This window comes from Stegostoma tigrinum, chromosome 29 (genome assembly GCF_030684315.1).
Source record: "Stegostoma tigrinum isolate sSteTig4 chromosome 29, sSteTig4.hap1, whole genome shotgun sequence".
NCBI lineage: Eukaryota > Metazoa > Chordata > Chondrichthyes > Orectolobiformes > Stegostomatidae > Stegostoma > Stegostoma tigrinum.
This window is the reverse complement of record NC_081382.1, coordinates 32,244,643-32,257,717: the sequence shown is the minus strand read 5'-3', so window position 1 is coordinate 32,257,717 and position 13,075 is coordinate 32,244,643. Positions and strand designations below refer to the sequence as shown.

General features: G+C 41.1%; 1 protein-coding gene across 4 annotated transcripts in view; it reads right to left on the bottom strand.

The window, feature by feature from the left end:
- Positions 1 to 13,075, bottom strand: part of ak8 (adenylate kinase 8) — a 192,329-nt gene that overhangs the window by 166,887 nt on the left and 12,367 nt on the right. For 3 of the 4 annotated variants that reach the window (XR_007250209.2, XM_048558472.2, XM_048558473.1), the window contains one exon: positions 5,698 to 5,747. Coding sequence is in view for 2 of the 4 variants with exons in the window: in XM_048558472.2 (XP_048414429.1) it covers positions 5,698 to 5,747 (50 nt within the window). In the remaining 2 variants the exon portion in view is untranslated. Of the gene's footprint in view, positions 1 to 5,697; positions 5,748 to 13,075 lie in introns of those variants that run through there. The other variant, XM_048558475.1, reaches the window with a different exon arrangement.

Genomic DNA, 13,075 nt, shown 5'->3' with positions numbered 1-13,075 from the left:
CAACATCATGCTTTGGCATATAAACCATTCAATCAGTGTCATCAAGCCATTGGATCAACTTTGCTTCAATGGAGGATGCAGAAGGACATGCCAGGAGCAGCATCAGTCATACCTTAAAATGAGGTGACAGTGTGGTGAACCTACCAAACAGGACTACTTGCATGCCAAAGAACATAAGCAGCAAGTGACAGGCAGAGTGAAGCGATTCCACAACCAATGGATCTAAGATCTACAGTCCTGCCACAACAAGTCATGAATGGTGGTGGACAAGTAAACAACTTACTCGAGGAGCAGTCTCCACAAATATCTCCATCCTCAATAATGAAAGAGCCCAATGCATGGTTCAAAAGATAAGGCCAAGGCATTTGCTACAATCCATCTCAGCCTCCACCAGTTGTTCCCAGCATTACAGATACTGGTCTTCATCCAACTTGAATCACTCCACATGATATCAAGGAACAGTTGGGAGGTATTGAATACTGCAAAGGCAATGGGCCCTGACAATATTCCATCAATGGTACTAAAGACTTGTGCTCCAGAACTTGCTACTCCCCTGGCCAAGCTCTTCCAATACAGTTAAACACTGGCATTTACACAATTGGGAAATAGTTCAGGTATGTCCTATACACAAGATGCAGGACAAATCCAACTTGGCCAATTATTGCCCCATTAGGCTACTCTTGACCTTCAGTAAAGTTTACAGTTAACCAATCAACCAGTATTAGAAACAGTATTTTCATTCTTTTTAAAAAAAGATAAATAAACATAATTTTAAAAAGGTATTCATAAAAAAAAGCTACCCGTTTTTATAGAGATAACAAGGTGTAGAGCTAGATGAACACAGCAGGCCAAGCAGCATCTTAGGAGCAGAAAAGTTGACATTTCGGGCCTGGACCCTTCATCAGAAATGACTGATGAAGGGTCTAGGTCCGAAATGTCAGCTTTCCTGCTCCTAAGATGCTGCTTGGCCTGCTGTGTTCATCTAGCTCCACACCTTGTTATCTCGGATTCTCCAGCATCTGCAGTTCCTATTATCTCTCTCTACTCGTTTTTATGTTTCTCTTCCCTTCCAAGCTTGAAATTAAATCAACGTGTTTAAAAAAACTGCCTTTCAAACATTCTTTTCCCCAAAATGAACTAATTCACATCTTTCTGCATGGAACTGTATCTACCAAATATCTATCCAATAAATAGTCTGCCAATGAATGACCATGCAAGTCATCCTCCAAATTTGTGCAAATTTACAACCTATTGACTGAAGACTCTACATACCATATGCAATACTGTGTGTGTAAACTGACCAAGGTCTAATGAGGGTGTGGTTATTGCAGGTGGATATGAGGCAGTTAAGATGTAGACTATCAAAAGCATCAATATCTAGTTAACTAGGAAGCTTAAAAGAAGTTTAAAAATGTGCTGGTAGGGAGGTTTGGCTTACTTTTCTTAGACTAGAAAGTGGAGTGGCATTGGACCAATTGAAAGGTGCTCACACATGTGGACAGGGAATCAATACAGTGATGCGTGTAGGACATGACATTCTGTGGTAATTGGGAAACGTCACGCTAAAGGAGGCTGAAGTCACCAACAATCTGGAGTTGTTTAGTGCAGAGATAGAACTGATCAGATGAGATGTGAATTAATTGAGAAAAGAACACAGATATTATGAGTGGACATAATAGTGTTTGAGGATTCTAAAGTGGGGATTGGCAAGGGTAATCAAGCAGAGATGCACAAGGGGATAAAGGCCACATGAAATTCAGGGAAGATAACCACCTCACCACCACAGGAGTAAGAGGTGTGAAAAGACATGGGAGAATTAAAACCCAGGCAGACACCTCAACAGGATGGCAAAGACTGCCACTGAGAAACTTCCAAGGTTGATTATAAGACCATAAGACGTAGGGACAAAAATAGGCTATTCAGCCCTCATCAAGTCTAATCCACCATTCAATGAGATCATGGCTAATCTGATAACCCTCAATCCCATTTTCCTGCCTATGGCCCCCAATCCTGGATTCCTTTCCTTATTAAAAATCTGCCCACTTCAGCCTCAAATATACTTAATAAAAAGCTTCAACATCTTTCTATAATGAAGAATTCCACACTATTTTCTGAGAAGTAATTCTTCTTCTGTCCCAAATGTCTGATCCCTCATTCTGAGATAATGACCTCTCGTCTCAGACTCTCCCACAAGGGGAAACAATCTTTCTGCATCTACCCTGTCAAGTCCCCTAAGAATCTTATATACTTTAATAAGGTCATCTCTCATTCTCCTAAACTCCAATGAATATAGGCCCAAACTAGTCAACATCGCCTCAAAGCGCAGTACTTCAATACCTGGTTATCAGTCTAATGAACCTTCTTTGGACTGCCTCCGATGTCACTATATATCTTTCCTTAGTAAGGGGCCCAAAACTGTTCATGGTAGTCCAGCTGTGGTCAGCGTAGTGCCTTGTATAGTTTTAGCAAAACCTCCCTATTTTTATACTCCATTGCCTTTGAAATAAAGACTACCATTCAATTAGCCTTCCCAATTACATGAAGTTTAACACTAGCTTTTTATGATTCATGAATGAGGACTTCTAAATTCCATTGTTCCTCAGCTTTCAGCAGTCTTTCTGGACTTACAGTCACAGAGCTGTACAGCACGGAAACAGACGTTTCGGTTCAACTCATGCATGCCGACTAGATATCCTAAATTAATCTCATACCATTTGTCAGCATTTGGCCCTCTAAACAATTTCTATTCATTTACCCATTGAGATGCCTTTTAAATGTTGTGATTGTACCAGCCTCCACCACTGCCTCTGGAAAATCATTCCAAACACACACCACCCATTGCATGAAAAAGGTGCCCCTTAGGTTCCTTTTGAATCTTTCCCCTCTCACGTTAAACCTATGCCCTCTAGTTTTGCACTCCCTCACCCCAGGGAAAAGATCTTGGTTATACACACTATCCATGCTCCTCATCATTTCATAAGCCTCTATAAGGTCACCTCTCAGCCCTCAAAGCTCCAGGGAAAATAGCCCTGGTCTGTCCAGCATCTCCCGACAGCTCCCCAACCGAGGCAACATCCTTGTAAGTCTTTTCTGAACCTTTTCAAGTTTCACAACATCCTTCCTATAGCAGGAAGACCAGAATGCATGCAGTATTCCAAAAATGGTCTAAGCAGTATCCCATACAGCCACAACATGACATCCCAACTCCTATACTCAATGCACTGACCAATAAACACAAGAATACCAAACACTATCTTTTCTTTACTATCCTGTCTACCTAGGACTCCACTTACAAGGAACTATGATCCTACACACCAACATCTCTTTGTTCAGCAATACTCCCCAGGACCTTATTATTAAGTGTATAAATCCTGCCCTGATTTGCCTTTCCAAAATACAGCACCTCACACTTACCTAAATTAAACTTCATCTGTCACTCCTTGGCACACTGGCCCACCTGATCAAGGTCCCAGTGTACACTGAGGTAACCGTCTTCACTGTCCATTATGCTTCCAATTTTGGTGTCAGCTGCAAACTTACCTACCATATCTTAAATAATATTCAGCTCCTCAAGTCTTCTGACAAAGTGGATAACTTCATATTTCCCTACATTATATTCCATCAGCCAAGTTTCTGACCACTCACTTAACTTGTCCATAACTTATCCCAGTGCAGATTCTTTGTATCATCCCCACCTACTTGTTTTCCTACCTATTTTTGAGTGATCCACACACCTGACAATAGCAGATTCACTTTCTTCACCTAAAGTGATTAATATATATTGTATATAATTGCAGACCTATCATTGATCCCTTTGATACACCATTGGTTACATGTTGTCATCCTGAAAATGCACCCTCTCCCCTATTTTTAAGCCAATCCCCTTTCCATGTTAATACACTACTTCAAGCACCATGGTCTCTTTTCTTACTAAGTAGCCTAATGTGTGACATCTTATCAAATGCATTCTGAAATTCTAAATACATTACATCCATTTCTTCCCCTTTAAATATCATTTTATTACCTCCTCAAATAATGCTAGATTTGCTTTTCATGAAGCTATGCTGACTCTGCTCAATGTGTTATTTATTTCTAAATGTTTTGCTATTACATCCTTCATAATGGACTTTGATATTTTCCCAATAACACACGTTAAACTAACTAGCCTACAGTTACATGTTTTTGTTTCCTTCTCTTTTCAAATAAAGTTGTAACATTGGCAGTTTTGTAATTCTTTGGGACTCTTCTAGAATCTAAAGATTCCTGGCAGATTATCATCAGTACTACCACAATCTCTTTAGCTATTCCCTTTAATATAAGATGATGCAACCCAACTGTTCCAGAGGATTTATTGGTCATTAGCCCCATTAGTTTCCCTAAAACTTTTCTCTACCGCTAGTTATCATATTTCTTTCTTCTCGTCCTTTTACCTCTTGAATCTCATGTCTATATGTGCTTTGGCTGGGAGGTAGAAGAGGTGAGAGGCTATATGTGTCATTAGAGAAATGAACAGATATGAGGAGAAGAAGAAGAATGAAGTTGGAGATAGTGAATCCAAATGAAAATGGTTGGTAATGATCTCCTATAGTGAACAATGACCAAAATAACTTCTAGGAGGATCAAGTAATTAGTTGACTAATTATTTGACATCCATTAACTAAAATCACTATTTAGATAATCTTGCATAACTGACACAATGAAAACACCTATTAAAACCTGTACTCCAATCAAACTCAAGTTAAAGGAAACTGTGATAACAAAATGTGGAGCTGGATGAACACAGCAGGCCAAGCAGCATTTTAGGAGCACGAAAGCTGACGAAAGCTTAGACTCCAGCTCCACACTTTGTTATCTTGGATTCTCCAGCATCTGCAGTTCCCATTATGTCTTAAAGGAAACTGTTGCAGGCAAAATGTTTGATTTAGGGCTCTTTTGGCACCATGGTAGTGTCCTTATCTTTGACCTTAAAAAGGCCCAGGTTCAAGTCCCATCTGCCCCAGAGTTATGCTCTAACATGCTGATGTAAACAAAAATGGTCATTTGGCTGATCATCACAGTTATAGTGATGGATTTAAAATTCATTGGGGATCTCCCCACGCAAGTTTGAATCCTCTTATCTATCCCTCTCCCTTAAACATATTCCTATCAAATCAATAATTGGTTCCAGTGAATGTAAAAACATGCTGTTTAAGGCAGGGAGTGGTTGTGCTGTAGTAAGAGTGTCGCTACCTCTGAGTCAGAAGACCTGGACTCAAGACATGTTCTGGATATAAGGCCATAAGACCATAAGACATAGGAGTGGAAGTAAGGCCATTCGGCCCATCAAGTCCACTCCGCCATTTAAATCATGGCTGATGGGCATTTCAACACCACTTCCCTGCACTCTCCCCGTAGCCCTTGATTCCTTTTGAGATCAATATGTGTTGTAACTCATCTGAACAGGCTGATTAACATTATCTATAGAAGTTTGACAAATTCATAAGAACGAACAAAACAAAGCACTTCCATCCCAAATCATTTTAGGCAGTGAAGCTATAATTTTGGAATAGGAATGCTTATATATAAATATTAAGAAATACGGATATTAATTGCTAACATTGCTCCTCCTGAAGTTAACTTTTATTTTAAAAAATTTATTCACCCTTAGTTACAAAATATTTTTCTACAGTAAATAATGTAAAATTAGAAAGCACTTACAACAGTAAGCTTCCCTGAAGCAGGTGGACCCAGTAGAAAAATCCGGGGAACTATGATATATTTTGAAGAAAATATGTTTATTAAGATTATTATCAATTTTTTTTAAAAAATCAAACAGATAATTCAAGCAAAATAGTATAATTTGCTTCCAAAGATTGTTTTGTGTAAAATTATGCCAAACTAAAGTGAATTACACAGATTTTAAATGCAAACAAACACTAGTTTCTATTCATTTTTATACATTTTAGTTCAAGTTATAAAATAATGATGCCTATTTTGTGCCAATATAAAGAAACCACACCATGGTCGGAATTTTCAGGTCCCAATGGAAGGCATGAGAATGGCAAGCAGGGGAACTTAATTAGGCAATAGTCAAAAATTCAGAATCTCAATGGTGGGATAAACTCTTCCAATTAAGTTCCTCAACCTTAAAAAGCAGGTCAACACAGCTGCAGGTGTCGAGAAATCTATCTGTATGCATTTGAATCTAATTAAATGCACAAGTCACCAGAATTAAGTGCTCAGTCCCAATTAAGTCCTACTCAATGGAGGAATACATGCCTCAGATACCCGACTACATCTAAGTGCTGTGTACTTGGCAAGCTTTATTCCTTTCTGGACCTCAGGGTAAACACTTGCTGCTTTGTCTTCATAGCAATAAGGCTTTAAATCAATGTTAATAAGCGAGTTGCAGCATAATTTCTCCAAGCGATCAGAAAGCAGCACATGAGAGGAGGCTGCCTTTGGCAGGGTGGAATAGTGACATGGGGAAAGGAGAGACAGTGGGAAAATCAGTAATGGCTGGGCAAGGGTGGGGAACTGTCCAAGAACGTGTGAGGTACCACCAATACTAAAAGAGTACACATTGCAGCATGTTTCTGTCCAGTCTTGGTTTGTAATCGTTAGTACATGGGTCACAAAGAGCTGGTTTGGAGACCACAGCTACTGCTGTTGGATGTGTTGTACAAGGTGAGAGTTGGAAAGTGCATAAAGTTCCACCCAATCTGGCAATGTCACACAGTCAAATGGAGAATGGAGGAGTCCAGTTTGAAATTCAATTTGCATCATCTTAGTCTTAGTGATGTTGATACAGTGTGAAGCTGGAGGAAAACAGCAGGCCAGGCAGCATCAGAGGAGTAGGAGAGTTGATGTTTTGGGCCTAGACGTTTCACCAGTCCTGACAACGGGTCTAGGCCCGAAATGTGGACTCTCCTACTCCTCTGATACTGTCTGACCTACTGTGTTCCTCCAGCTCCACACTGCATCGACTCTGATTCCAGTATCTGTAGTTCTTACTGTCTCCTTAGTCTTGGTGATTATGTGCAATTAGCCTATATGACTTTTAGCTATTGTCATCATGCAAAAGACTATAATATGACGCTATGACAAGTACATTTTCTTGGTTAGGACTCACTATTACTTCATCTACTATCACTGTTAACCAAACAGACCCTTAAGATCAGTATACAAATCAGGGCTGGTGGCAGCACCCATTCCAACCACAACTTGCCAGTGATTGGTTCCGCAAATGTGTGAAATAGTGATCAGTGTTGGGTCATTGCTTATATATGCCAAGGTAACAGCAGAAAAATAGAATAAACATTTGACTCAAAACAAGTGAGTTTAGTGAGTTTTCCCATGCAGATGGCCTAAAGGCCCTCCGCTTCTTCCTGCCCCACAGGCCTGACCAGTGCCCCTCCACTGACACCCTCATCCGAACTTGTCCTCACCCTCAACAACTTCTCTTTCAATTCCTCCCACGTCCTACAGACAAAGGGGGTAGCCATGGGCACCTGCATGGGCCCAAGCTATGCCTGCCTCTTTGTAGGTTACGTGGAACAGTCCCTCTTCTGCACCTACACAGGCCCTAAACCCCACCTCTTCCTCCGTTAAATTCATGACTGTATCGGCACCGCCTCGTGCTCCCACGAGGAGCTCGAACTGTTCATCCACTTCACCAACACCTTCCACCCAACCTTACGTTCACCTAGACTATCTCTAACACCTCCCTCACCTTCCAGGACCTCTCTGTCTCCATCTCGGGCAATCACCCAGAAACCGATGTCCATTTCAAGCCCAGCTACTCCTCCCACCCACCTTCCTGCAAAAATGGCATCCCCTATTCCCAATTCCTTCGCCTCTGCCGCATTTGTTCCCAGGATGAGGCATTCCACTCCCGCACATCTCAAATGTCCTTGTTTTTCATGGACCGCAACATCTCCCCGCAGTGGTCGAGAATGCCCTTGACCATGTCTCCCGCATCTCATCCCTCACACCCCGTCCCTGCAATAAAAATCAAAAGAAAATCTCCCTCATCTTCACATACCACCCCACCAACCTCCGGATCCAACAAATCATCCTCCGACACTTCCACCATCTGCAATCCAACCCCACCACCAAAGACATTTTTCCCTCCCCACCCTTGTCTGCTTTTTGGAGGGACCACTCTCTCCGTGACTCCCCTGTCCGCTCCACACTCCCCTCCAGCCCCACCACACCCTGCACTTTTCCCTGCAACCGCAGGAAGTACTACACCTGCCCCACACCTCTTCCTTCACCCCCATCCCAGGCCCCAAGAAGACTTTCCACGAGGTTCACTTGCACATCTGGTAATGTGGTATACTGCATCCGCTGTACCCGTTGTGGCCTCTTCTACATCAGGGAAACCAAGCGGAGGCTTGGAGACTGCTTTGCAGAACACCTACGCTCAGTTTGCAATAAACAGCTGCACCTCACACTCGCAAACCATTTCAAAACCCCTCCCATTCCTCAGATGACATGTCCATTCTGGGCCTCCTGCAGTGCCACAATGATGCCAGAAAGGTTTCAGGAACAGCAACTCATATTCCACTTGGGAACCCTGCAGCCCAATGGTAAAAATATGGATTTCGCAAGCTTCAAAATCTCCCCTCCCACTACCGCATCCCAAAACCAGCCAAACTTGGCCCCACCTCCCTAACCTGTTCTTCCTCTCAGCTATCCCCTCCTCCCACCTCAAGCCGCACCCCCATTTCCTACCTACTAACCTCATCCCGCTCCCTTGACCTGTCCGTCCTCCCTGGACTGACCTATCTCCTCCCTACCTCCCCACCTACACTCACCTTTACTGGCTCCATCCCCGCCTCTTTAACTTGTCTGACTCCTCTCCACCTATCTTCTCCTCTATCCATCTTCAACCCACCTCCCCCTCTCTCCCTATTTATTTCAGAACCCTCTTCGCCTTCCCCATTTCTGATGAAGGGTCTAGACCCGAAACAACAGCTTTCCTGCTCCTAAGATGCTACTTGGCGTGCTGTGTTCATCCAGCTGCGCACCTTGTTATCTCTGAGTTTATTGAGTGCTGTGACATAGGGGTCAGGGTTGGAATTTAGAATTCTTACAATTATGTAATAACTTGGATGGAGGGACCAAAGAAATGGTTGCTAAATTTGTTGATGCCACAAATGTTCATAGAAAAGTAACATTATCCATTGTGAGAGAAAGAATAAAGAAAGAAGCATATTATCTTAATGATGAGAGATTGCAGACCTCTGAACTACAGAGGATTCTGCATCATTCATTTAAAACAGACATAAGGCAAATTCTTTTCTAACAAATGGCCACAAATGTTTGGAACTCTTTCCGCAAAAGGCGATAGAAATACAATTATGGAATACGTTAAGAAAGAGGTAGATATATTCTTGATAAACAACTCGTAAAAAGTTATCAAGGTTCAATGAGTTGAGCAGGAGGGCATGTCATGAACTCCACTAGGCATTCCTAAAAATTAGGTGTCAATCCAGTAAAGATGCAGCATAAGATTACTCACATGTGAAGGAACAAAAGCAATGTACAGGAGACATGGCTAAGAAATTCCACAACCAATGGATCTAAACTCTGAAGTTCTGCCACATCCAGTCATGGAAGATGGTTCACAAGTGAACAATCAACATGAGTTGGAGATTTCCACAAATATCTCCATCCTCAATGATGAAGCATGACTGCACATCAGTGCAAAAGAAAAGTCTGAAGTGTCAGCAATTACTTTTGGCAAGAACTGCTACCTCATCTTTTTCTTGAAGTTCTTAACATTACAGATGTCGGTCTTTAATTAATTCAATTCATTCCATGTGATGTTACATGTGATGTAAGATTTGTGAGTCATATATATATTAACATCATTTATTTTTGAGTTTAGATCTTCAAATTTGAACCAGTGTCATAAGGGATTTTTTTTGTATGTCTGAAGGGGTTTAATGAATTATTTATATTTCTATAGTCATGGTGATGCTTTTTAGAAAAACAAATCTAAGAGAGGTGGTATTGGAGGCTAATGGGAATTTGTTTGAATTGGGAGAGTTTACAGGTGAACAAAGTAAGCAATGGAGTTTATTAGACTTTTGGAAGAAAATTTGGTATTTCTTTTGATTATGGGAAACACTCACAACTTGAAACCAATTGTTTTTTGTTTAGAGATAATACGGTGTGAAGCTGGATGAACACAGCAGGCCAAGCAGCATCAGAGGAGCAGGAAAGTTTGATGTTTCGGGTCAAGACCCTTCTTCAGAAGCAGTTGAAGGTTTTTTTTTGTTTAGATCTAGTTTGGGCAGTTCTGCAGGTTTCTTAGTTGAAGCTAGATGTATAACGCAGTTGCTACTAAGAAAAGGAGAAGATAGTTTAAAATTGTTAAAAATAGGTTGCCTCAGTTTAAGGAGTTAAATTTAAAAGACCAGACCAAAAGTGTTTGATTAAAACCCCAGAGGGATTATTTAAAGCAGAAAAAGTTTAAGTTCAATTACATCAAGGAAGAAGCTATCAAGTTCTCACAATTTGAAGGCACAGCTAAGTCAAACCTGTGCAGGATAGGGAACAGCACTATCTCTTATGTTTGGGTACTCTATGGAATATTGTTGGGATTAAGGGAAACATATTTTCACGGCATGATTCAAAAGTTTTAAACAAGGATTATAAGTAAATAGTTTTGCTTATTCTATTTTATCTTCAATTCTTTTGCATAATTAACTTCCGTTTTATTCTTAAAACCAAATCTGCAACATTGCATGTTTATCGTTAAGTAATCTACCTTGTAGAAAGCCAAAACAAAATATGATCTATCAAACCAGATTTCAGTTTGGGATCTGACTTGTCCAGTGGTAACATCTGCTGGGATAATAACATAAGTAATTGTTGAAGGTATTAGATATTGCAAAGGTTATATATGCTGACAACATTTTAGCCATAGTACTGAGGGCATGTATTCCAACTAACCATGTTCTAAGCCAATCTACTCCAATATAGCTACAGTATTGGCATCTACTCAACAATATGAAAAATTCCCTGGGTATGTCTTAAAAGTAGACATCTACTGTGCTAGCAAAAAGCACTTGAAAAAGAATAACCTTTCACTGATACTCTGTGTGGAATATGCCAGGGCTACTCAGCTCCTAGTTTCATTGCAGCTTTAGTCCAAACATGGATAAAAATGCTGAAGTACCGAGCTGAGGTGAGAGTGCCTTTCCATGACATCAGATCAGCATTTCACTGAGTCAAGGAGCCTTAGCAGAATAGATCAATGGGAACGGTGTAGTGGTAGTGGGTGGGGTGTGCTCTGCTGGTTGTGGTCATACCTAGCACAAAGGAAGACAATTGGGATCATGGGAGGTTAATCATCTCAGCCTCAAGGTATCATTGCAGGAGTTACTCATTTATAGCATCGAAGGGCTAAACGCCTTCAACTGCTTCATCAAATGACCTTCCTTCCATCAGAAGTGAGGATGTTCACTGATGAATGCACAACATTCAGTGCTACACTATGACTGAACTCTCTGCCATGCAGAATCACCAATTAGACCCAAGGCATAAGCTTCCTGTCCTGTGTTTTCAGGTCAAATCATTGGTAGTTTGAGATTGTTCTAGAGTGCTACCATCCATTCTCCTTTGTATATGAATACGGGCCTGTTCATTTAAGTGAAAGAGAATGAATCATTAGTGAGTCATAACAAGAAAAAGCACTTAGCTTTTTATTAACAACAAGATGTAGTCTATTGCATAAAGGCTACATTGACTAGTTTGACATAATTACAATAACAATCAGGAACCAGAGATGGTACATCTCACTCCATTGGGATCTAGATCATGGAGGGTGGCTGTTTTTTTGAAACAAGCACATTCCTCCTACAGTATCCTGGATTTTTAGACCAAGGTGATCAGTGAGGTCCAGTGAATTGTTTTGCTCATTCCCACTCTCAGCATCTGCCTTTCTGCTGATTCCTTTCAGTATAGAAGCCCAACACCAAACCTCCCAAGAGCATCCCATTCCCCTACACTATCCCTGTAACCCCTGTATTTCCCACAGCTAATCCACTTAGCCTGCACATCTTTAGACTGTGGGAGGAAACCCGAGCACCCAAAGGAAAGCCACACACACAGAGGGTATGTGCAAACTCCACACAGTCACTTGAGGGTGGAATTGAACCTGGTCCCTGGTGCTGTGAGGCTGAGCCACCGTGCTACCCAGTTATCTGAAGGCTCTTTGGTGATGATAGGAATAGAAGTCATTTCCACATTTCCTGCAAAGTCACAGTCTTTCCATTGGCAGTATGAAACAATTGTCTTACAGCTTTCTTCCTTTTGTGTTTCACCATGACTCTAGATGCCTAATTAAATCTTCCACTGGTTGTTATTCCACCTGGGGCATGTAGTCTCATCACTGCTTCTTCAGCCATGGTATTTAATCTTATAAGAAAGTGAAACTTATTCTCTGTGAATGCAAAGTGCTTCTTTTTATCTCTATTCTTCCAAGTGTGGTCCTCTGATGCATTAATTTATTTACCATTGCCTATGGGGATCTTTAATTTTCTTCCTGGAGCTCTGTTGCTTCCCAGCCAAGTCTCAGATCAGGGCAGACCCTACAGATACTTTTTCCCTTTAGACTCTGTTTCTGCCAAGTGCAACTATTTGCTCTGCTCCTAGCCTATTTTGTCTTGTATACATCTTTTGCAAGTTCTGAGGTGAAGGTTTAAACACTGATTACTTATCATTTTTGCTCTGCTGTGCCATGCCTGAGTTCTGCAGACTGCCTCTCTGTTCAACCACTTGCAGCTCTGACTGACTGAGAGTTCTTAACATGGTAAACATGCAAATCTAGGAATTAGGAGCAGGAACAGACTACTCAACCCCTCAGGCCTACTCTGCCATTCAATGAGATCATGGTTGATCTTAGATAAGTCAACAAACCAGAATCAACATCAACAAAGTAATAATCTACTACTACAACTTCTTGAAACCGTTATTCATTTTCAGATGAATGGAATGCCTAAAATACTGAAGCCAAACTACTTTCTGGGAAGGAAACAAAACAGTGAATCTCTTCTCAACTGCTTCAAGCTCATTTACATCC